Here is a 23,622-nt window from a genome sequence, read left to right on the forward strand (position 1 = left end):
CTCCCTTTGCTTACGTTGGTTTTCTCAGAAGCTCTGGTTTCTCCCAGCTTTGGAAAAACTCATTGCTGTTTTTAAACCTTTGAGCTTCTCATCACTGTGCGTTTGGTTACTTGGAGCAATGAAGAAACATCAGCTGTCATGATGAGTAAGCACAATCTTCTTTGCTTTGAGCAATGAATTAGTCTTATAGGGATGTTTGGCCAATATGATGGTGGATCACAAAAACTCATAAATGATTATTAAGAATATAAATAATAATTTAAAAACTGCCCGGGCTCGGGTGTCCAAGCTTCTAGCTTCTGGATTTGAAATGAAGCAAACAGGATGTGAACTGAACCCTTATTCAACTTGTTTTACTAAACCATTACGTTATTTTATTTCATAGTTCTTTACTTTTGGACAAGCTCAAAACTAGTCATGAAGCTGACAGTTAATCAAATGTCATTGCTGAGGACTAATTTAACATAATTTAGGAGATTTTTCAGTTGTTTGGTCACGTCACTGCAGCCGGTTTAAGCCTTCTGAACCAGGTGAAGATGTGCTAGTTTTACTTTGTACACAGGAGGGAGCCAAATATTAGAAAATATATTCACAGTATTGTGGATGAGAAAACAAAAACGAACACCAGATAAACCCCAGCTGTATCCAGATACAGAAACGGCAAAGAATAAAATATATTTACTGTAATCTAAGGGAGAGTGATGAATAATATTTTTCATGCAAAATAATGTTAATAAAAAATAACATCAGTGTCTGAGCCCGAGAGAGTAAAATGTGAAGCATGTTTATATCCATTTGAAAACCCAACATATACATAATGTAACCTTCCTCCAGGCCTGCTCTCAGTCATCATACCTCTGGGGAACACTCGCGTGCACACACAGACCGATGTGTAACAAAGGAGGTCACCGGCGGTGACGTTACCGCCGTGACTGTGTCCTTGAATTACTGGAAGGATGACGGCTGATTCAGTTTGAGCCGCAGCTACACCTTCTTTCTTATCGGCTCTCCTTTGATGCTGCGCCGTGCCTCATTTTTACAGCACAGCTCTTCCTTGGTCGCTCTCTGTGTCGAGTTCATAGTGACGCTTCGACAGCATCTGAGAGAAGAGGGAATATAGGTCAGACAGAGCGTGCAAGGTGAAGTCTGCGCTTTCATGCGCCTTCACAAGAACTGGAGCAGAAGAATGTTAAGCGGGGACTGAAGAACAGACTTTTAGCTTTTGAAATCCATTTTCACTCTGCTTTAATCTTCAGAGTTGTTATTCTTTGACTTGAATAACTCTAGCTGCCTTATCACATGTTTCTGGTATTTTTAGGTGTATATTACGATCCAACAATTGCTTTCGACTATAATTTAAGCTCAGATAACCTCTCCGGTGCTCTGTAATTACAACATGATAGAAATCTTTCTGTTCTCGGCTCTTAATCATGCGGAGCCTGGAAAAGCTCACACGCCCTTTAGAGCAAACGAGGGGACCAATCGAGTATGAGGCTGGAAAGATATGACGAGTGGAGAAGACGCTTCCTCAACTGGAGGATGAACCTTCTGGCCTTTTTAATGAGGAAATATCTCCCCTGGCTGCCTCTGAGCTCCAGTGGATTATTTCACAGTAAAGAAAAATGTACAATAATGAGAGAAAGTGATGGTTTTTAGTAAGCATTTAATAATTACATTGTAACATTTTACATATTTTTCCCTGCATCTAGAATAATACAAAGACACTTTTTCATACCTCCGCCCCTCCTTTGGGACTTAAAGCAGGTCATCCTGAATCAGTAGGTCAGTGGTTCATTCCCCAGCTCCTCCAGCTTGCATATCCAAGTGTCCTGGGGGAAAATACTGAACCCCAGATTATTCTGCCACCATTGATGTGTGAGCGATAAAATGCTAAAGCTGTTCTTGCACATTTGTTGCACCTCTGATGTTCTATATAGTTCTCAACAGGTGGTCATTAAACAGCCTTGAACCTGCCAGCTTTAGTCCTGTCAAATTATGCCAGTTTATGCTTATGTGAGAATAGTACAAATACCCCATAGTACAGGTGACTAGGCAGCAGCCTCATGTGTCCTGCCTCCTGCCAGCTCTGCTCAGGTGACTTAAAAACAAAGAAAAGTAGACTATTTCCTGGTGTGTGCTACGTGTGTGGGATATCATGACCTTAATCAATAGTTGTGCAGAGTTTATGTGTGAGAATGACTTATGAGTGCGTCAAGTGGTCAATAAGACTAGAAAAGTTAATGCTGTTACGACCCGGCTCAAAAGAATCATAGTCTAGCAGTATGATTGGGGTGCAAGATGTCCCGGTTTCATGTCCCGGACGAGCCCCCATTTATGTTGTGGAACAGATGAAAAGCCGCAACATAAATATGGAGAGTAACACCAGAAATTCAACTAGAAGAGGTTTTATTTTCAATTATGTAACAAGTTAGCTAAAATAGCAGGTACCACTAAGACGAAGACTAGTGTGCTTCCATGAAACCCTGTCTCAGGTATGCCTTTTTCACACCTGACTAGGTGTGGTCAATTGGCAACAGCTGAACACTCTTGCACTGCCACTACAAAGAGATTAAGGGCTGCAGAGGGGCGTAACAAACGCCACATGATAAAGACGCTAACAACACCCCCAGAATTTAGCATTAAGTTAACCTCTTGTCTTAATTATATTTATATTCAGCATCTTTTTGAGCTCTATCGACAGATGGCAGATCGGCTTGACTTTTTAAACTTTTATCTTGTTTTTTTCTCCCTGTCAGGCTCATTACTCCACGGGAAGAGTTTCTGCCTCATTCACATCCACGGCCATGACTCCTGCCACAACACACGAAGCAGGCAAGTGAACACATGGCACACAAAAAGCCTCCACAGAGTCCCCGTAAAACCAAACGTTTGGCTCATCTTCAACCTGCATTCATTCAGGGACGACTGGCTGCCCATGTGTGCTCTTGTTATTTATTTATCTATTTTTAAAAAAAATGAAAGTGCAGTTTCACGCTCACACAGTTTAAATGCAGCTGCAAGTGGGAGCTGCTTATTTCGACTGGCGTGTTCTTCTCCTGTCAGCCGCTGAGCTGCTTCATGAAAGAGATTTGCTGTTATGCAACTGTATAGTAGGTTCAGCACACTTCAGAAAAGGAGGACAATGTTTGGATTTAGTGACCTAGTTCAAGTTTCTGAGAAGGGATGAAATGCCTTGAAATATATTTATACAGAGCTCTTTATTTAGCGAAATACAAGAAGGGATTTTTATTTATTTTTTCAAACCAGTGTTTCTAGTGAAAAGCTAAACGCTGATGTTTAAAAACGGCTTTTTGATTTGGAGATTGTCTACAGGAGAAAAACACTCAGGCATAAATCTACATAACAGCTTGCCCTGCAGACGCATGCAGGCTCTTTAAAGGTCACAGATCTCACCTGTGCCAACATCAAGCTGAGACTCACAAAACAATCAATGAACTCTTAAGATTGTTTTTCAGAATAACTGTCCCCGCTTGACGTGCCAGCTATAAATGTGAAAGATTTTCATCATCTGCACGTCAACTAAATTTATATTCAAACGTGTTTTACAGATGCTATCGCAGACGACACTGTGCGTTACCAGTATGTGAAGAAAAAGGGATACGTACGCCTGCATACAAACAAGGGAGACCTGAATCTTGAGTTGCACTGTGATAAGGTAAGAACGCTCGTATTTACGCATGAACAGTAGGAATAATTTGGATGGTAATTGCTAATCGATAAGATGGAAATAATTATAATAATCTGTGTTATACGATGAATAGATTTCAGCCGTTTAGCGTCGTGCTTTTATTTTGAAAAGACAAGAAACTGAGGAGAAAGTGTGCAATTCAGCAGGTTTTCCTGTTAGTATAGTAACAGTCCTCATTGATGTTTTCTCATGATCATTGCAGGACAGAACTAGAATATAAAAGCTCATTAAAATTTGTAGGGTAAGTCGGGGTTTCAGTTCTTAGCAGTTAGTACAGGAAGTACTGTGGGAAAATAAAAATATATAACTTTTTTGTTTTTGCGGTGCCAGCTAGGTCTCTCTGCAGGCATTGAAGATTTTGTGAGTTGTTTTTGTCTTTGTATAAAAGCTGGACGTAGCTCTCAGGTGGGAGAAATGAAGCAAATGCAGAAGTGCCGCAAGCACAAGAACAAATGGGCGAGTGAGATGTGGGTGTAAGAAGGTGGGACTGGACATGTTTTCATGTTCTTGGCTGTCAGCAAAGTTTCATATAATAAGGTGTGTAGCGTATACACAAGTAAGTCTGCAGTTTTTGTCGAACATGTTCCAAAGTACCTTGCGTCAAAAGCTAAAATTTTTTGACAGTTATTAAGAGACTAACCAGGAATCAAAGTTTAAGCTTGCAACTTCCTGCCATACCATTTTAAAAACCACCGGCTTAAAGGGAGGCTGGCCTTAAACAGATGTTCATAAGACAATGAAGCTCCTGAGGGGTGCTTGATATAAGAGAAATAAGGATTATTTTGTGAACCGTACAAAGCTACTGCATCAGGCTGCATGAAAACAATGTGGAACCAGAAAGGAGCAGATGGCTTCACTTGGATATTAGCAATACTAACTGCCAAAACGAATAGTTTTACAAGTGCAGCCTGTGAGGCTCTGATTCAGGTGACAGGGTGATTTCATTCTCCGCTCCAAGCTTTTCAAATGAAGTTTTTCCTGGTGCATGTGTTTAAATAAATAGCTTTTAGGATGACTCACCTAAAACTGTGAAAATAGACAGTGTCCCCACCTCACACTTTGCCAAACTTACGTCTTGGCAGGAATGAGTTTCTCGTGTTCACCCTTCTAAGCTTAGACGTGGGGGCTCCTGAGAGCCAGCGTGAACTCCAGGAACATATTTCTGCCCTGGTAACCGAGCGCCTTGTGCGTCTGGTTTTCATTGGCTTCTGAGCTGTCGAATCAGAATAATGAAGGGAAAGTTGCAGCAGTTAGACAAACCTGCCCTCTGTGCCCCACATCCTCCTCCACCCCGCCTTCCTCCCCAGTGGTTTTCTCACAAGATCGCAGCTCTATTCGTAGCCTGCTGTTTATGAATTAATGAGAGCTGCTTTACCGTCACATTCAGTCACACAGGACCCAGAGCCCACCTCCATGTAAGGTTTGCTCACTCAGCCTGCCCAGCCCTCGCTGTCCGCAACGTGGATGAAATGCAAGGGGGTGGATTTTTGTAAGTGGCCGACGGAGACTGCGCTTTAGTTGCCCGTGATATCAAAGCTTTTTTATATTCAAAAAAACCTTTGATTCAGCTTGCAGCCTTTACTTGGCTGTGATAAAACAGGATGACAAAATGTAAAGTCAGATATTTTTGTCTTTGAGTGGGTTTAAAGTTAAACAAAACGCACAAACAATGATGACTATTTATTCTAGTGAAGTGGGTTATGTGGGACCTATAAAATCTCAGCTGCACACAAATGTGCCTAAAATGTAAACTGAGTAATTTTAATGGATTTATGCTCCTCCATTCTTTCACATTACTGCCTGATTGCATGGCAGCGTGAGCGAGTCTGTAAACACGTGTGAATCAGGACATTTTCTACTTTTCCTTCTTGTCTGCGTCACCAAATGTTTCCATGCTGACACCAACTGATTGTTGACAATTTTAGGTACCTAGGCATGTTTCTGAATTGAATTGCATTTTAGAGACTCGCAAAGTAACGCAAAAGCATGCACGCTAAATTAACCATTATTACAGACAGCAACAGCGAGAGAGAGAGGACTTACAGACGTGTCTCTGACGCAGGAGACTGGTTAATAATCAAAGTTAAAGCACTGGGGGAAAAAGGAGGCTTTTATATTGATTTGTTATGTATTTATTCATAGAGGTGGTAGTAATCTGTTGAACCAGACAGCTTGTCCTTAGACAACTATTTTAAGACGTTCTTTTCAATTCCAAAAATCAGTTTTATGTCCAAAATTATAGAAATAAATTACTTTGTGTGTGTGTGTGCTTAGTGGTTTAAAACAATAAGCCTCTTGTACCAGAGTGCTTGGAAAATCTGGGATTTATGTTAGAGGGAAAAGGAGCCAGAGAGTTGATCACCCCCAGCAAAATCAAGATGTATGTGGAAATGAGACCAGCAGAGAGCTGTTGAAATAAAGAGGTTTAAACAGAGTATTTTATAAATCTGGGGAAACCACCAACCGTTGTTGCCGGGCTGGGGGTGTGTGTTTCTCTCGCATGAACACTCAGAGAGGTGTTCCTCCAGGCTGTTGACATTAATAACGGTAGACCTGACCGGCGTCATAGTCAAAGCCACGCCTTCTGCTCGGGGCAGTGTCGCCGCCTCATTTCACAGAGTACCAGTCAGTCAAAATTAGCGCCTGACACTTGGTGTTTTGTAATGATTTACAAGACGTCTAAAAGTTTCATAACCCAGGAAGCACCTTCAATGAACCATACATCTGTTTTTATTTTTCAACATTTAAATCGCTTTGTTGTAGACGGGAACTAAGCCTGCCTTCTAGCTACGTGGCGTTGCCTCAGGTTGCAGACGAGCCCTACTTCATGACAGACTTATGGGTATAACAAACACTTTGTAGCAGGTCAGGCAGAGCTGAAAATGTGCGACTCAGTTTGTTTATGTGAATGTAAAACTTCACGCTGACAGTAACTGCTGCATGAAAGCTGAAATACAGCCAGTTCAGTGTCTTCTAAAGCTCCAGTAAGAGAAGTCAAATATTCACAAGGATGATGGAGTGAAAGTACACTTAGCTCCATAAGTACTTTTTAAGTTACCATGCATAAAAACGGCTGTAATTCCTGAACAGGTAAAGCAATATTTTTGTTAAACACCTCGAAATAAAGCTGAACTTCAGAACAAACATGTCATTATCCAAAAGTACTTGGACTTATCATGAACTTAAAAAATGCTAATAGGTGGAGGTTATGCAATTATGTATATGTGTGGGAAAGAAAACATATATATATATATATTATGATATGACACTAGTTTGACACACCAGGGACTTTTTGACTGTTTGTGCTGGCACTTATCAAATGAGTGGCGATAAAATGAAAAGTATTGATCTTGTAGTGAAGAAGAAAATCGCAAAGCTAAGCACCTGTGTTATTTTTCCTGAAGGTTCCCAAAGCAGGCGAGAATTTCATCCGTCTGTGCAAAAAGGGCTACTACGATGGAACGATCTTCCACAGGTCCATCCGGAATTTCATGGTAAGGAAATAATACCTGCTTAAAACACCTTCCTGCTTTTACCTACCTCCACTAAAGCCACCAATTAATATGTGTCTGGTTTGAGCTTTGAGACTTTTCTCTGTGATTCACAAGTTCCTTTCGCAGATTTTTAAATCAGTGCAACTTCACTGCATTAGAGGTCAAGAGTTTGCAGAACATGTGCAGTGGTCAGGCGCTAATGCTCTAATTACTCATTAAAAGCTTCAAATTGGCTCTTAAACAGACAGCTGATGGAACTGATGGATTTGGAAATTATGGTCTATGCTCGGCCTGCTGCATTTTAACTGAAATGTGGAGGATTTATATTGGCTTAAACAGTGATTAGACTTCACATTATGAAGTCAGGATGACCTGAATATAACTGGGTTCATCCTCCACCCCTGAATAATTAGAATCTATGTTTTATTACATTGGTTTTTGTTGTAATCATGGTATACTTTATTTGCGTCTCTTCAGCTTAAGCTTTAAACACAGACCGAGAATATGAGGCGGCGAGTCTGATCAGCCGCTCGTCTGTGTATTTCAGAGCTGCTGCTCCCATAATTAAAGTGGCTCTGAGTGGACATCTGGTCTCAAGAGGACCCTTACCTTTTTCATTCTGTCCTGTGGCGTTCATTCGCACTGGCAAGCTGTGAATTGTTTATACGTAATTACACTGCCACTAGCGCCTTCAGCTTATCCTCCACAGCCCAAAAGGAGAGGAGGGTGGCCTCACAGAGAATAATTTCATAGCAACAAACACTTTAAAATCTGTGATAGTGGCAGTAAAGGCACTGTTACTATAAAGCAGGACCTTTTGAGTCGCTGAACATCCAGAGATGGTTTTACTTTGAAAGATGAGAGGCTCTCTAATGTTTCAGGCACAGAGATGTTGAACATCAACATGATGCAGCCGTCTAATAATTTAGGTTTAATATTAATTTAATAATATGTTTTTTTTTTTTTTACTGCATTAATGGGGAAGCATACAAGCATTGCTTTTTGTCGTCTTTTGCACCTTTTTAAAGCTCTAACATGGAAGACCAGTACACTCGAGACAGTGCAGTGTTTGTTTGATTCCACGATCTTTTGCATTAAAAAAACCCTTTATTTGTGTTGCACTATTCAACGAACAGTAAAACAGATTCTAGTGAAAAGTAAAACAGTTAAAACAGCAGCAGCAAAAGACAGCCAATCAGCAGTAAGGAAGAATGAAAAAGGAGGGAGCAGGTTAACAAGGGTGGCAGAAAAACCATAACTGCACGGCTGGCACACTGGGGCGTGCATAGCATAAACCGTACCTAAAACAATATCCTGTTTCCACAAATTATGTTTGAGCAAACATGTTTCTGCTCTTTGTCTTCTCCCTTTCCCCGCAGTCGTGCTTTTCTTCTCTCTCACTGAGCTTTTGTTCCTCTGCCTCTGGCTCCTTTTTAGAACATGGCTTAAAAGGCAACAGTAAGAAATGCAGAATAATCAGCTGCCTGTGCTCTTAGAAGAAAGTCCCAAAACAGTTGATTCTGTTCATCTGTTCGCCATTGATCGGTGGTTGTTCATCAATGGTCATGACAATTTGCATATTAATGATCAAGAAACTGACCTTGCGGCCCATTGTTCATTCAGTTGTGCTAGTTTCAGTCATAAGGTTTATAAGGATGGGGAAACCTGCAGTCACTTGAGACCGACGAAGTCACCCGAATGATGATGAAACATTTCTCCGACTGAAAATGTCCAGATGAACAGAATCCACTTTTTGGGGATTTCTTTACCTGGATGGTTGAGCATGCGTCAAGACGTTAGACGGAAGAGTTTTCTGCATGGAAGCACAGGAGGCCCACTCAACAACACTGTGCTCTACAGTGATGCTGGTGGTCAAAAGTTCAGAAAGCTCTTTAAACAAGAACACTAAAGAAATGCAGAGAACTGTAGAAGCACTCATAGGAACACCGGGCAGGTTTACAATGAACAATAGGGGCCAGTATCCTGGAAAGCTTTGAGTCAGGCTTCTAACAGGGAAACGTGACCCCAGGTTGGGTGTTTGGCAAGAAGGGAAACTTTATTTTTGTCAGTTGTTTCATTTATCACGTTTAAAAACTGCTGAAACATCCAGAAGCCACCCATCCAAAAGATAATCAATTTACAGTCACATTTGGGGAAGAAAAACGCTTAAAAATTGTGTCATTTGTTCCTGTATTGCAGAACAAAACCCGCATTTAGTTTTTCAGTGTGCAGCAGAGAAAGCTGAGGTCACCCAAAGGTCACTTTTTTCTTTTCTTTTTTTTCCAGATTCAAGGAGGGGACCCCACTGGCACGGGCACAGGTAAGATTAGCACTGCACTTAAACTACATTTTGAATTCATTTGAGTGGTTGAATCCTTAATAGTGCCTTTTTGGAAGTCAAGAGTGTTACTAAATATGGGAGTACATGCGTACAAAGCAACAGAGATGATGTGGATAGAGGCGGCTGAGGGTAGAGTGCTGAATGGGGCTGTGGTGAAACACCAATCATCTAGCATATGCTGTAATTTTCCTGCTTTTACAACCACTTTAAAAGCAAAAGTGTAATTGACTGCTAGGCCACACGTAGTTAATTTCCTGCCTTCGTGTCGTCGGAGCCGATGTGAGAGTTTGCAGCACAAAGTGAGCTTTGTGTCTGTGGGCGTCTCTGAACACTACGCAAAACGCATCCAGCATGACAGATTTATAGAGGTGCAGAATTTCTGGCCTGTGGGCAAAATGTTCCTCGTCACCTGGGCTGAACAGTGTGTGCACACAACTCCGGACTTAAAGGAGGGATTCTCTGCAGTGCTTAAAGGGGCCGTTCATCCAGAATCAAACTCGTGTCTTTTCCCACTGGCTTGTAGAGCTGTTTATCTTCATAGATAGCTTTATTATCAGTGGGCCAGTTTTGGAGATATTGGCTGTAGAGGTGCCTTTTCTTAAATATAATGGAGTAAAATGGTATGCGTAGAGTCATGTGAAATATTTTCGTTTTCTCGCAGCTGTACGAGTATGTAAGGCCAAACTGCTACTGACTCACTTCCCTTTCTCAGGATTTTTGTTATTGTCTGCTAAAGATATCACCCCCCTAATGAGGAAGAGGGCAAACGTTGCCTCTTTCTCTTGTTGTCTCCTGGTCTGTATGCCTGCAATCATTTGAAAGGCTTTGACATTTTTTAAAAAGAGCATTTAAAAGTAAAAGGTTCAGCAGCAGTGTCTCTGTGCAGAAATCATGACATGCTGAAGCCATAAAATCCACAGTACTTGCTGTTACAGTTTCATATAGGAAGTGTTTTCTTCCTGATGTCGTCATCCACCAACCAAAAGAAGCAGGCAGCAAGTTAGCATTAAAGGTCAGCTGAGGGTGGACACCATTAGGAAAGTGTTGTTTTTTTAAGGGCTGAAAACCACCTAGCCACACGCTTAATGGAAAACATTACAACCTTTCTTTTCCCCTGTTGAGATGCTTTTGTTTCTGTAAGGTTATTAAGACAGACGGTGTGTTTCAAGTACGTGATTGTTACTTATCTTGGCAGATCCACAGTGGGCAAAGTATTCCTCTAATCATTTTCAATATTCTGATATTTTAGGGATGGCCTCTGGCATAGCGTCGTATACAAGCCTGTTGCTCCCATCATAAAGAATAATAAGCCACGCCAGCCTCAGGAGAAAAACTCATTACACTGTCACTAAATTGAGACTCTCATCATGGGTAGATGCGCCATTTTCATTTGCAGGGTGATACAGTTGCTCGGTGTGCTACAAATAGTTACTGTTCACAATACTTTTGTGCGTTTCCTTTGAGTAATCGGATCATGATTTCTGGAAAGACGATCTGTAAAACATTTTTTTTTAAATATAGCTTTTTTTTACTGCCTGCAAGCAAATGCCATCTTGTTCCATTATGTTCAAGAAAAGGCAGACGACTCTACAGCCGATATCTCCAAAATGCATAAATTTGATTTTGGGTGAACTGTTCTTTTAATAGTCCCAAAGCACGTTGTAGGGTGCAGTCTAGCATGCTGTTTGTATAATAAAATGAACTGCAGTGAAGGTTTGGAGTGCGGACGCTCATTCTGTTGTTTTTGCTTTGGCCCTTTGGAAAAAGTTGCATTAAAATGTGTGGAAACCAAAGCAGGTCTGATGAGTTTCACATGTTGTTTAATGTGAAGTTTTCTGAAGATCTCAAATACAAGCATGAGGTGAAACCCCCCAGAAAACTAAATGTGTATTTTAAGGTTAAGCAATATTAATACTGTGCGTGCATGGGGAGGTAGTGATGTTAAAATAAGTTATTGGGTCATGTTAGAGTGCTTTCCTGTCAGGAGTTTCAGAAATTGCCTCTGTGTTTTGAGCGAATCTGTCTTTTCCACTTCCTGTACATCACATTCACTGTAGCGTTAACGCTTTGCCAAGTTTAGAAAAGCTTCATTTATCTAAAACCCTGCAAGACCAGGTGCTTTGGAGAGAGCCGAGTTTTAAACACTGAACCGTGAAACCTCCGATGCGCTGTGAAGACGTGTAACAACGAGCACATGCTCAGGTACTTTGAAATGCTAAAAAACAATGTTTATTAGACTGAAGCTGTCACTCACCGGGATCGGTCTTCATGTCTCTTCCTTCTTTCCTGTTTAGGTCAAGCAAAGTTTACGTTTGTACCACTGATTTAATTTGAGAAATATTTGAAATTCCCCACAGAGCGAATTTCACTTTAATTTAATCGTTAACTCGCTGGTGGCAATTAATTTCTCCCTTGGCCCTCCTCTCTCGCTCACCTTCATTTACGATCCGTTTGTAGCGAGGTAGAATGTCAGCGACTTTATAAATTATACAAAAATGTCACCGGGGAAACGTCATGGCTGCAGAAGCCTCTAAAGAATTGATTGGTTGGTTGTATGCATCGCAAACGCGAACACACTCACGGGGTACATATTGTACCTACGTGAACACACACACACACACACACACTGAGCTTTGTGCACGTACACCAGCTGGCAGCACACAGGACAGTGAAACACATCTCAGGGCGACAGATCCTTTCCCCTGTTGGGAGCCAATAAGCCCCTGCAGTGCGTATTCCTGTATACTCATTATGATGATTCTTAATGATGAAGTCAGTCTGAATAATGATTCACAGCTGAAGGCTCTCAACACGCCTCCGTGTTCAAGGGCAAACGGGTCTCTTGCCTGTCTCTCTCATGGTGCAGGAATCTGAATAAGTGGTACCGACAGAGCCGCTAACTCAAGTTGTTTTCATACAAACTAATTTGATTTGTTACTTTCACAATATAAAAATATAACATGCACTTATGTGGAGCTGAAAGCTGAAAACAAGACTTGGACATGTTTCCTTTTTCCTAACAAACTTTGAAATTGTTTTTCCGTCCACTGTTTCTCACTAAAACCCTCGTGTGTCCTCGAGGCTCGACATGTCTCCTTCTGTTAAGCATTTGTTGATGTTTTTATTTTTGAAACCTGCGTTGCGTTTTCCATCTGTTTATACCAGCTAGCAGTCTCCTTTTTCCCACCTTTAGGGCATGTCAGCTGTGGATCAGCGGAATGGCGAGAAACCACAGTTTATTTATACAACCGTGTGGGTCTGTGGATAAATGACAAGCATTTCTTTACTGTACACACATGACCCATCTGGTTAAGAAGCTCAAAGTGCACTTTTCGTCCTGGTCATGGGACACTCAATCGGTTTGTTTTCCCCTCAAGGATATTTAAGGGAGAGTAGGAGTTTGTCCAATCCATCTATATGTGTTTTGTGGACTTGGACTCGGTCACTGTGGGGAGTGCTCTGGGAGTGTGGGGTCATCGTTACACCCTGCCTGGCCCGTGTACAACCATAGAGAGAGTTTGGCTCACATTGCCAGCAGTAAGCCAGGCTCTATCCCAGTTAGCCAGGACTGTCCTCTGTCACCAGCTCGGTCAGTAATTTTTAGAGGCAGAATTTTCAGGTACAGCCAAGCTAGTGCTTTTTGCAGATAATGTGGGTTTGTTTGACTATATTAAACTGCAACCTCCAGCTCTCACTGGGGCGTTTTGCAGCTGAGTGTGAAGCGCATGGGATGAGAATGAGCACCTCCAAGTCTGAGACCATGGTTCTCAGGCAGAAACGGCTTGTTGACCTAAGTGAAGGAGTGGAAGGGAGTCAGATCTGCTACTCCTCCACATGAAAGCAACCAGCTGAGGTGGTTTGGGAATCTGATTAAGATGCCTCTGGGGCGCCTCCTACGAGAGGTGTTTCAGGCAAGTCAGAGCGGGAGGAAACCCCGGTTAGGAAATCCTGGGGCAGAACACTCTGGAGAGATTATGTCTTTGCTCAGACTGCTTCCGCGCCAAACTGGACCCTGGTTAATTTAGATTTACTTTCTAAAGAAGAAAAAACTCGTCAGGCATACAAGGGCTTTATTAATTCCACATGTTACAGCAGCACAAGCCTCAGCAAGAAGAAGTGAATTAGAGATACAATATATTAACATATATATTTATATATATAACATATATTTAATGGTGTATAACCATACTCAGTCTTTCTAAAATGTATTCACTCCCCATGTATTCTGCATTATTTGGGCTCCATATAGCAGCCATGCTATAACCAAAACCAACTGTGGCCTGGTGGGGAGGAGCTCACCGTCCACCCACACAAACACAGTTGAGTTTTTTCCTCTCTCTAAAGCGTGAAGAGAGAATATCTGTAATTATTTAGCCTTCTGTAGTTAATAATGAGTGGATGGATATGAGAGAGACAAGTGCTATATAAATATAGTTAACTTACTTTACTTGCTTACTTTTTACCTCAGACTTATAGCTCTGCCCGTTCACTCTGTTTTTGGGGTGTAAATTTGCCCACATTGGATCTTTTCACCAACAGAATTGCAACATTGGAGAGGAAAGAAACACGTGCACAGTTACATTAAGCTCCAGCAGAGAGAGGCTGGCCTTCAAAATGTGAATAGCACCCAGTAAACACAGCCAGTGAGCCAGCATGCTTAATCCCAAGACCTTGAAAGCTGGACAAGCAGGATGTACAGCATCCGTCAACAGTTCCTGCTAACATGACCCAGTGTCTGCAGTGTAAAAGGTTTAGCTTGAGCAAATATTGAAGCTTTACCTGCAGAAACATTTTCAGCCACGTTACCAGAGTGCAAGAAAGTGTTAAAACTGCACATCAATTAGAACTCTGAAGCAAAGATGTTATTAAGGGCTTGACTATTTCTGTTGTTTTCCATCCTGACGTCACGTTTTCTGTTGTTTTCCTTCTCTCGATCATTCTTTCCTTTTTCCCTCCCTCACACACTTTCTCCATCCTCAGGAGGCGAATCCTTCTGGGGAAAACCTTTCAAGGATGAGTTTCGCCCCAACCTATCCCATACCGGCCGGGGGATTCTCAGCATGGCAAACTCTGGTCCAAACACCAACAAATCTCAGTTGTAAGACATACTTTTCCTAAACTTAGAACAGTTGCTCAGAGCTTGAAAGTCAGCCGGCAGGGAATTATGTTGTGTTTCGTCTGTGTCGTTGTCTCTGCTGAGCGTACACAGAAATATGTGTTAACAGCACAGCCATTAGTTCTTTTTACTTTTTTGCTGTTTAGTGTTAAAAAATTGCCATTTTCCCCAAGTTAAAAAAGCAAACTGGAGCAAATTTTGTCACAAAAGCGCTCTCTGATCATTCAGCTAATATTCCACAGTTCCTTGTTTCCATTATTTCCAGTCTTAATAAGCCTAAAGGCCGGCTAATTTTCCTAAACTCGTGTAATTTTTTTTTTTCCATTTCTCCTCCTAGCTTCATCACATTTCGATCGTGCACCTACCTCGACAGGAAGCACACAGTATTTGGAAGGTAAATCTCTTTTAAGTGTTATAATCTTCACTGTATGTGTGTACTGTGTCTATGTGTTTATTATTTGGGTGTGAAAGGTAACAGTCCTGACAGACAGTTTTCTGCATGTTCTTCCTCTTTTCTTCTCAGTCCTCACTCTCCATCTCTCCTTCTCACCTCTCATATTATTCTTTCATACACATGGTTCCAGAACTGTGACTTCGAACCTGACTTCAGGCCAAAAACAGTGAAAAATTTAGGAGATGCTGAACCTCTCTCTCTCCCTGCTAAGCGAATGGTTGTCTTTTGCAAAAAGCCTTGACTGTTGTCTAAAAATATTCAGACTGCTTTTAACAGGCTGATTCTTTAGATGCTCAGCACACTATAAAAGCTTCAGTTTTAACCCTACAAGCAGCTTTTTATACCGCCTAACCCAGTGTCTTTGCACATTTAACTGAGACCTAGGCAACCAAACTAGATCTATTTAGGTACTTTACAGAGGACACTGTTTCTGCAGGGTTGTCAAGAATATTTATTATTGTTCTGTAAGTACTGAACATGATGTTTTTGTTTTAATTGACGAGGAAACACTAAATCTCATTAAACAACCTTCATGGGTTGCATAAATGGTGTCGAATGGAAAATTAAAGATGTCTAAAGAAATAGATATAATGCTCGTATTAATGATGTGCGACCACATCCTCTGTTTTCTGATTGAGGAGAATCACACTTTTAGACTGCTTCTTTATCTATTTTTAGTTTTTGTAAGTGATTAAATGTTTAGGTCTGTGAGGGATAGATGATTTTTTCCATCGTCTAACGAGCTTTATTTATTTATTTTTTAAAAAAGGGTCACGTCTAAAATGTCTTGTTTTGCTTGACCATAACGAATCGTATAAAACGGAGGCATCACTTCATGTAGCTGAATCCAGGAGTCTTTTTTTCCCCTCATGCCGCTTATTGGTTTCTTTTATTAGCATTTTTTTGTGTGTTTGCAAATGTTAAGATTTTTTTTTTCTTCCTTTATTAGAAGAAAGACAGAAGTTTAGGGGGTTGATATGCAACAAACGTCCCTGGCTGTATTTTAATGAGGGATCTTCACATATATCGCCAGCACTCCAAACACAAATTTCATTAATTGACTGCACTTTATAAACAGAACAAAAACTCTGGCAGGCTCATCTGGAGCTGGGTTGACTTTGAATATGCTTATGATATCTTTTTGTGTGCATTATTTTTTGACTGGGCTAACGTGTTAATCCTCATGCTGCTTTACCCTCGGTGTAGCTGTGAGTGACATGAACATGGGAAGATGCAGAGGTTTAATCATATACTCTTTATAGTATGACTCTATCTTGTTTTATCTGGACATGTTAGTAGTGGAGCTACGAGATGGTGAATTTTTGTTGCTGATTATTTTCTCAGTTAATCGATTATTATAATTGATCTGCATGTGAATCCTGGCTTTACAATATTTTTTTCCTGAAAAGTGACAGGATCATTTTACTTGTTGTCAGAAGTATTTCAGATTAATTTAATTTTAATTCACTAATTAATGAAGCGTTTTTTTCCTGTAAAAATGATTAGTGGATGTGCTTTATTGTGTTGTTGTGTTTGTGATGTTGTGATGATTTGCCATTCACTGGATTAGCCCAAACAGGCACATACCTCTGTGTTATTTTATCTGGCAAATGCTTTTATTTTGAAAATCGATTATATAACGCTGGTTCTTTGTACCTTTTATAGAGGATGTTTGTTCACATTGCAGATACCTGTTGTGCAGATAGGTGGAATCTTAATTTATATCTTAATGTAAATTTGAAAAAGAGGCTCGAGCTGGAAGGCCTAGAGATAAAAACAATGTGCCGGGTAACCAGGAGGTAGGAAAAAAGTTGAAAACATAACAGCTTGATCTGATGCCGCAGGTCAGTGAGTCATCAGGTGTTTGTGCTCATCGGTTCGGCTGAACGTATGAAAGCAGAGCACACGAGACCTGAGAAGGATCTCCTGTGTGTGTGTGTGTGTGTGTGTGTGTGTGTGTGTGTGTGTGTGTGTGTGTGTGTGTGTGTGTGTGTGTGTGTGTGTGTGTGTGTGTGTGTGTGTGTACGTCTTCTCACTCTACACATTGTAATGGGGGGGGGGGGCAGGCAAAGGAGCAGCTGGAGAACGAGTTTGCAGTTTAAAGAGCGAAGTGAGAGCAACTTCTTAAAGTGCTCTGCACCAGGGGAGTCACTAACAGATCGCCTCTCGGCCCTCAGCATTTGACACGCACTATATCTTCAGCGGTTGTTTTCTCTGCAGTGTTTAAACTGTAAAGCTTCTGTGCTGATAAAAAAGACTTAACTGAAAGTCACTGTTGACTGATGAGTACAATGGGATCTGCATAAATCGCTCAGACGATAAGTGATACACTCTTGTGTATGAAAGCTGAGACGTGACGGGTTCAAACTGTTTGTTTAATTCAGGTTTTAAAGCAGTTTTGTTTATGTTTTAAGCATTAAATGTTTAACGGTAGGTTGCAGTGTAATCTGAACAGTTACATCCATGACTACGTCAAAACAATGTGACAAAGCTCGAGTGATGAATCCAGTGAGGAGTGTTATCGGCGAAACCTGCAGCTCCTCCTGGCCTCACTGAGCTTTATCAGCGAGTCTGAGCTTTTTGTTTGGCTGCCTGGACCTAAACCTTTCCATTTTATTTCACACTCACTGCTCCCTGAGTCATTTTTGCCTGCAGAAACATGCCTTCTAACAGAAAATGCTCAAAATGCTTCTGAATACCTTACATGCTCTGCACTAAATGGGAGACAGGGTTAATTGAGTGTTTATCAGCTAAAAAGCCAGATTTTCCCATCAGGAGTTGGAAGTGTCTAAAAGCAGAATTACACGTAGTGAGTACTGGGCTTGGATTCAGAGCCTGACTCCATATAAACGCTGTTCTGTGTCTATAGGATAGGTTTAAACTGAAAAAGCAGCTGTTTGCTGATGTTCACAGCTTATTTAGCTGTCGCCATGTGCAGAAGACGTTAGTTTGCTACGGGGGTTATAAGCTGTGTGACACACTCGCATCATAATTCATGTTTACCTTTTTGTTCTTCACAATGAGCTCATGTGTGTATATATATGTATGTGTATATATGTGTGTGTGTGTATATATAAGCCAGCAAACACAAAAAAGCCCGGCTGTGTTGAACTTCCTTTGTCTTATACGTCCCAGGGGCCTCTGTAGTTTCCCATGGTCAGAGTTAATTGACCCAGAGTTTCCAATTCCAGAAAGCCTCATCAGAGTTTCTAATAAGGTGAAATAAATTTACCAAAAAAACACTTGCCACTACAAAATTATAGAAATCCTGGTGTGAGGTTTGGCATCTGTAGCAGTCATATACCTTACAATGGTGCGTTCATGTCAAATAAGATGATGACACTGGATTTCATACAGCTCTGTTAGGCACCCATAGTCACTCCAACGGTCAACAGGACGAGCAGGGGTGCACCTGAAAGCTGAATGCAAGCTAAAGAAAGAGTTTTACAAATCAAGTCAAGCTCGTCCTCCGTTACCGACTCTGGATGCCGATAGAAGAATCCCAGCTGATGGGTTTTCATGATGAAATAGGTTCCCAGCCTGAATATACGTTGTCATTGTGTAATTGCACTGTGCTCATCCATAAAACATGGATGTATGAAACATGATGTCGCCTGTTGGTTTGTGAAGACTCGTTTTGAAGTGGATGGAGAGGTGTCAATCCAGGAGTGACCAAGCCCACACATCAGTCAGGACAGTGACTGGCCATTAAAAAAGATGCAGGTTAAAGTCCTGGAATCTGTTGGTGTTTTCAGTGTGATATGAATCGACTCAGTACCATTATCAGTCAGAAAGGAAGGTAAAAGCTAAATTCAAACACCCTCCTGCAGTGGAAGGTGAGCGCAGGGCAATCACAGTTCAGGTCTCTTAATGTAGATGGATTAGCTCATGGCGATTTAAGCTCCACTTCATCACGCTCCTCTCTCTCATCACATCACTCTTAACATGGATGTGTCATTTTAAATGGTAAAACTGGGAATGAATTATTCAGCAGTCTGAGTCTCTCATGGCTACATTATATGTTTTATGACAGATACGATCCTCTTCCCTGGCAAAGGTCGGCATGATGGGACCTTTGCCAGGAGCTCGGGACTATAGAAGAGTCTGCAGCGTATAAAATGAAGGACGTGTTGTGTTCTTTTTCTGTTGCAGGGTGGTTGGTGGATTTGAGACTCTCACAGCCATGGAGAACATAGAGAGTGATCCCAAAACAGACAAACCAAAGGTATGAAGCAGTGAGGTATTAGGTTGGCTTTAGCTTGTAAATGTGTGATCGGGCCCAAAGGACTGAAAAGACGTATCACTCCACAGGTTTGTTTTATGTCCGATTTTTTTACATTTTAAATGGTTGAGCTGTAGTTTTAAAATGAGTTAAAGTTTCTGGATCGGAAACATTAAAAGCAGCTGAGGAGAACAAGACTCCACCGTCAGGCCACGGATACACAGATCATCTAAAGGTCAGATAGTAGGACTAGAAACGATGCAGGGAGCGTGGGAGTTCTGTTTAATTTAGTAAACAGCTGTACACAACAAAGAAATCCAGCTACAGCAGTAGTTTTCCAAGTTTACATTAAAGTTAAATCAATGAATAAAAATTGGACTAGTTATGAATTTAGATCCCTTTATTTTCAACCAGTATTTATATTATTTTTAACTGTGTAGAACATATTTTAACCTGGATTGAGAGTGTGTAACAGAACCTACATACTTTATCATTTGCACATCATTTAATGCTTTAATGTTTGTTCCACAGTCGGAGATCAAGATCATAAGCACAACAGTGTTTGTGGACCCGTATGAAGAAGCTGATGTCCAGGTTTGAATTTTTCTCATATGAAGATGATGACTGTCAAACAATAAGAGGGACATTCCAAATATCTTTATGGGGGTTTCAGAGGGAAACAGCTTTGTGCTGTTTTCAAACTTCAGAATTTGTGTTTGTGTTTCTGAGAAGTCTACAATTCCCTTATTGAGTTTTTGAATGAAAATGCCAACTGTGTTAGTTAATAGATAAAGTAGTTCCTGTGGGAGGGGCTTAAGGTGTACAGTGTGGCACTTGAGGGTTGATTTGCTTGCTGCCCAATAGCGATGGTGCTAACGTCTTGAAAAGTTTGTTCTTTTGAGCAATTTTAAAAGTTTTTAGTTTTTATTCAGAACCATCACGCTCTGCCTTGTTTGGCTGGTAAAGATAATTCCCACCTCTGCTCATTCTCGTGGCCTCTTACACAGTCCATGCCAGCACTGACCAGCGCCACTGTTCACATGGTTTCCTCTAACGTTCTCCTTCAGACGCCTCAGGATCGAGAAACTCTCGTGGTGTAGAACCCCCCCCCCCCCCCCCCCCCAAAAAAAAAAAAGATTTAAAAATGATGAGGAGCGTACTCCTGTTCTCAACAGGCTACCTTCAAGCTTGAAAACTGTAGCCGCAGAGCCAGCTCATATCGCTGGTTATGATCCTGGAAAGTCGAGTCAGTTTAAAAAGAAGCGGACTGTAAACTTCAGAATGTGCAGTGCAAGTAGTCAGCATGGGATTTCTAGTCAGCAGTCTAAAAATAGCAGCTGTTTGGACACGACTGAGATGTTGACCTTGAACAGGAGATCGGAAAAATGTAAAGCAGATAAGCTATTTGATTTTTATAGGTCTGCTGATGGAGCGTCTGGTCACAGCTCTTATATATCATGTTGACAAACCTGGCAGCCCTGTGTCAGAGTTATTATTCAAACCCATCTATCCTGTGAGTTTTGTGTGTACTTGTGGGTATTTACATGATTTTTGCCTCTTAGATTGCCACAGAGCGAGAAAAGGAGCTACAGAAGCAAGAGGAGGAGAAACAGCAGGCCAACATCGCCCTGAAGAAAGCCAAGGAGGAGCAGGCGCCAAAAACCTTCAAAGCAGGTGTTGGAAAATACATCAACCCTGCCACAATGTAAGGAACACACATGAATACAGATTACTACAGTCTCCCCTGTGCTTTTAATGCAGAAATGACTCATTCATATGCACCAGCGAGACTATATAAAAGCTGCAAGCGCACAAACACGAGTTAAAGAGTATTTCTTTCCACTCCGTTGACAGAATTTACATTAAAAAATTGCAGCGTTTTCTCACCGTCTGATGTAAGAGACTAGAGAAAGTGGAAAGCAATGAATGGATGATAAAGTATGATTATATAGCAGCATAGCAAGAGAGAATGGGAATAGGCATATTGTACGAAATTGCCAGTTATAGAGAAGATTGCCAATTTTCCCCACAGGGATAATTCAGGGTTATTATCCAGAACATATTTTTGATATTCATTTTGTTTTCACATGTTTTGGCATAATATTTAGAATAACTTTAACTTTTTATTGCTCAAGTTTTCTGTTCAAATTGCTCAGTCGCTGGGTTATAAAACAGATGGATCCAAACAATAGAGTTTTGTCCTCTGGCTCTATTTTATTAGTCCATAAAGGGCCTCTTATGGTGGTTTATGGGATCATTCTTTTGGGGTTTTTTTAATCTATTGTGTTAAGCTTTTAACTGTGTTAACGTGTAATGCGGTTAGTTAAAATTTGAAGAAGCAGTGGTGAGTAGTCGTGCTGTAGCTGTGGTTTGATTTTTGATTTGGATCATAATGTGGCTGAATTTGTTTTTCTTTTTAATTTTGTTTCCACCGGCTGTTTTTTTTCTTTTGGTGGTGAAAACTCGATAAAGACACGATAAAGAGTGCAGGAGAGACGGGTACAGGTCTAGATCGTGACGTTTAGGCCATTCTGGCGCTACCACAAGGTTTAAGGATGCCGGTGGTCATCGGTGGTCCCACAGAAGCGGTGGGACGATCACTGCAGAGCAGATTCATGTCAGTGTGTGGGACTGTAGCCTGAGGTTTATAACATTAACTGTAATCGTGTCACAGTGGAAAAATAATCTAATGAGTAGTTGAATAATTAATTAATAATTAGTAATCTGTTCTGCTGAGCTGTTGATCAGTCAGCGTGGCTGCAGTTCAGGAGCTAGAACAGGTTATCTGCTAATCGGATGGTTGTTGTTCGATCCCTGGCTGCTTCAGTCTGCTTGCCAAAGTGTCCTTGAGCAAGATATTGAACCCTGAGTGTTTCTCCAATTTATTCATCAGACTGTGAATGTTGGATAGAAAGCACTTGTAGAAAAACGTGCTGGTGTGAATGAGGCACGTTTCTATAAAAGCAGGAACCAGTCCATTTACCAGGCAAAACAGGACATCACAGTCTCTAAGGAACCGTTAGAAACATTTAACACATTATTAAAAAAATATTTTCACATTGTACAGACCAGTCGGTCAATGAATCGATCAAGAGAAAGCTCAGCAGTGCTTTTAGGCCATAAAGACTGAAGGTAGGCCCCACCGCCCCTTTTTTGGGTTGACTTTTACTTTCACTAAGATGAAATGCCTGAAAATATGAGCCCAGCATGCAGACAAGGACGTGCACAACAGAATTTACAAAGAACAGAGTTATAAGGAAGATCAAAGCATGATCTGCAAGAAGCAATATGTAAATAGAGATCTTCGTGTGTTCATATTCTGCTTCTTTTCTCTCAGAAAACGTTCAGCTGCTGAAGATGAAAGCGGTCCGTCCACCAGCGGGACGGCAGCCAAGAAGTCCAAAGGCAAAACCAGCTTCGGAGACTTCAGCTCCTGGTAGCACTGACACATTCTCCATTTACCAGTTTGTATCTTTACTGGTCAGAATGGCAGCCAGCAGAATTACTCTTATTCATTTTTTTTTTGTAATGTTTTTCTTCTCTCAGTAACACCGGCTTTTTGACAACTATCAATTAAAGCTGCTTTTTTCATAAAGACTGTTTTCTTTATTATTAAAGATAATCTTATCGGTATTTGGATTAAATATCTCACTGATGTTTCGTCCTGGATGGTTTAATTAAGTGCTGCTGTGCTACTACAGTTAGCTGCTTGCTAGCAACACTGGCATAATTATTTACAGTGTCTATAGTAAACAAGAAGCTATAGGTTTATGGGCTCAGTTCCTAGTTTCACATCTTTATAGAATATGCAAGGTCTCTTAAACAGATCCATCTCTCGTTTGAGTAATGCCTCATTAAACAAGGAGGACTTCACAGCGGCTTCATCTCTTATGTACAGTCTATGCCAGGGGTGGGCAATCTCAGTCCACGAGGGCCGGTGTCCTGCAGGTTTTAGATGTGTCCTCGAACCAACACAGCTGATTTAAATGGCTAAATTACCTCCTCAACATGTCCTGAAGTTCTCCAGAGGCCTGGTAACGAACTAATCATGTGATTCAGGTGTGTTGACCCAAGGTGAGATCTAAAACCTGCAGGGACACCGGCCCTCGTGGACTGGGATTGCCCACCCCTGGTCTATGCACACATCATGCAGCACTGGAGTTAAAGGCTGTTTGAATCAGTACAAGAATTCAGATACAAAACCCAAAATCGGTGAGAGTCTGTGCAGACAGATCATCTCCGCTGAGGCTTCTGCATGGCACAGATGATAAAGTGTATTTAATACG

At 41.1% G+C, this 23,622-nt stretch overlaps 1 protein-coding gene across 1 annotated transcript in view; it reads left to right on the forward strand.

Moving 5' to 3' along the window:
- ppil2 (peptidylprolyl isomerase (cyclophilin)-like 2) overlaps positions 1-22,931 on the forward strand; it is a 29,980-nt gene extending 7,049 nt beyond the window's left edge. Inside the window, exons 11-20 of the mRNA XM_003444472.5 lie at positions 2,757-2,832; positions 3,570-3,676; positions 7,114-7,203; positions 9,490-9,523; positions 14,525-14,642; positions 14,998-15,054; positions 19,267-19,339; positions 19,868-19,930; positions 20,899-21,041; positions 22,674-22,931. Coding sequence (XP_003444520.1) covers positions 2,757-2,832; positions 3,570-3,676; positions 7,114-7,203; positions 9,490-9,523; positions 14,525-14,642; positions 14,998-15,054; positions 19,267-19,339; positions 19,868-19,930; positions 20,899-21,041; positions 22,674-22,776 — 864 coding nt within the window. The 3' untranslated portion in view covers positions 22,777-22,931. The remainder of the gene's footprint in view (positions 1-2,756; positions 2,833-3,569; positions 3,677-7,113; positions 7,204-9,489; positions 9,524-14,524; positions 14,643-14,997; positions 15,055-19,266; positions 19,340-19,867; positions 19,931-20,898; positions 21,042-22,673) is intronic.
- The last annotated feature ends 691 nt before the right edge of the window (positions 22,932-23,622 follow it).

This window comes from Oreochromis niloticus, linkage group LG12 (genome assembly GCF_001858045.2).
Source record: "Oreochromis niloticus isolate F11D_XX linkage group LG12, O_niloticus_UMD_NMBU, whole genome shotgun sequence".
Lineage (NCBI taxonomy): Eukaryota > Metazoa > Chordata > Actinopteri > Cichliformes > Cichlidae > Oreochromis > Oreochromis niloticus.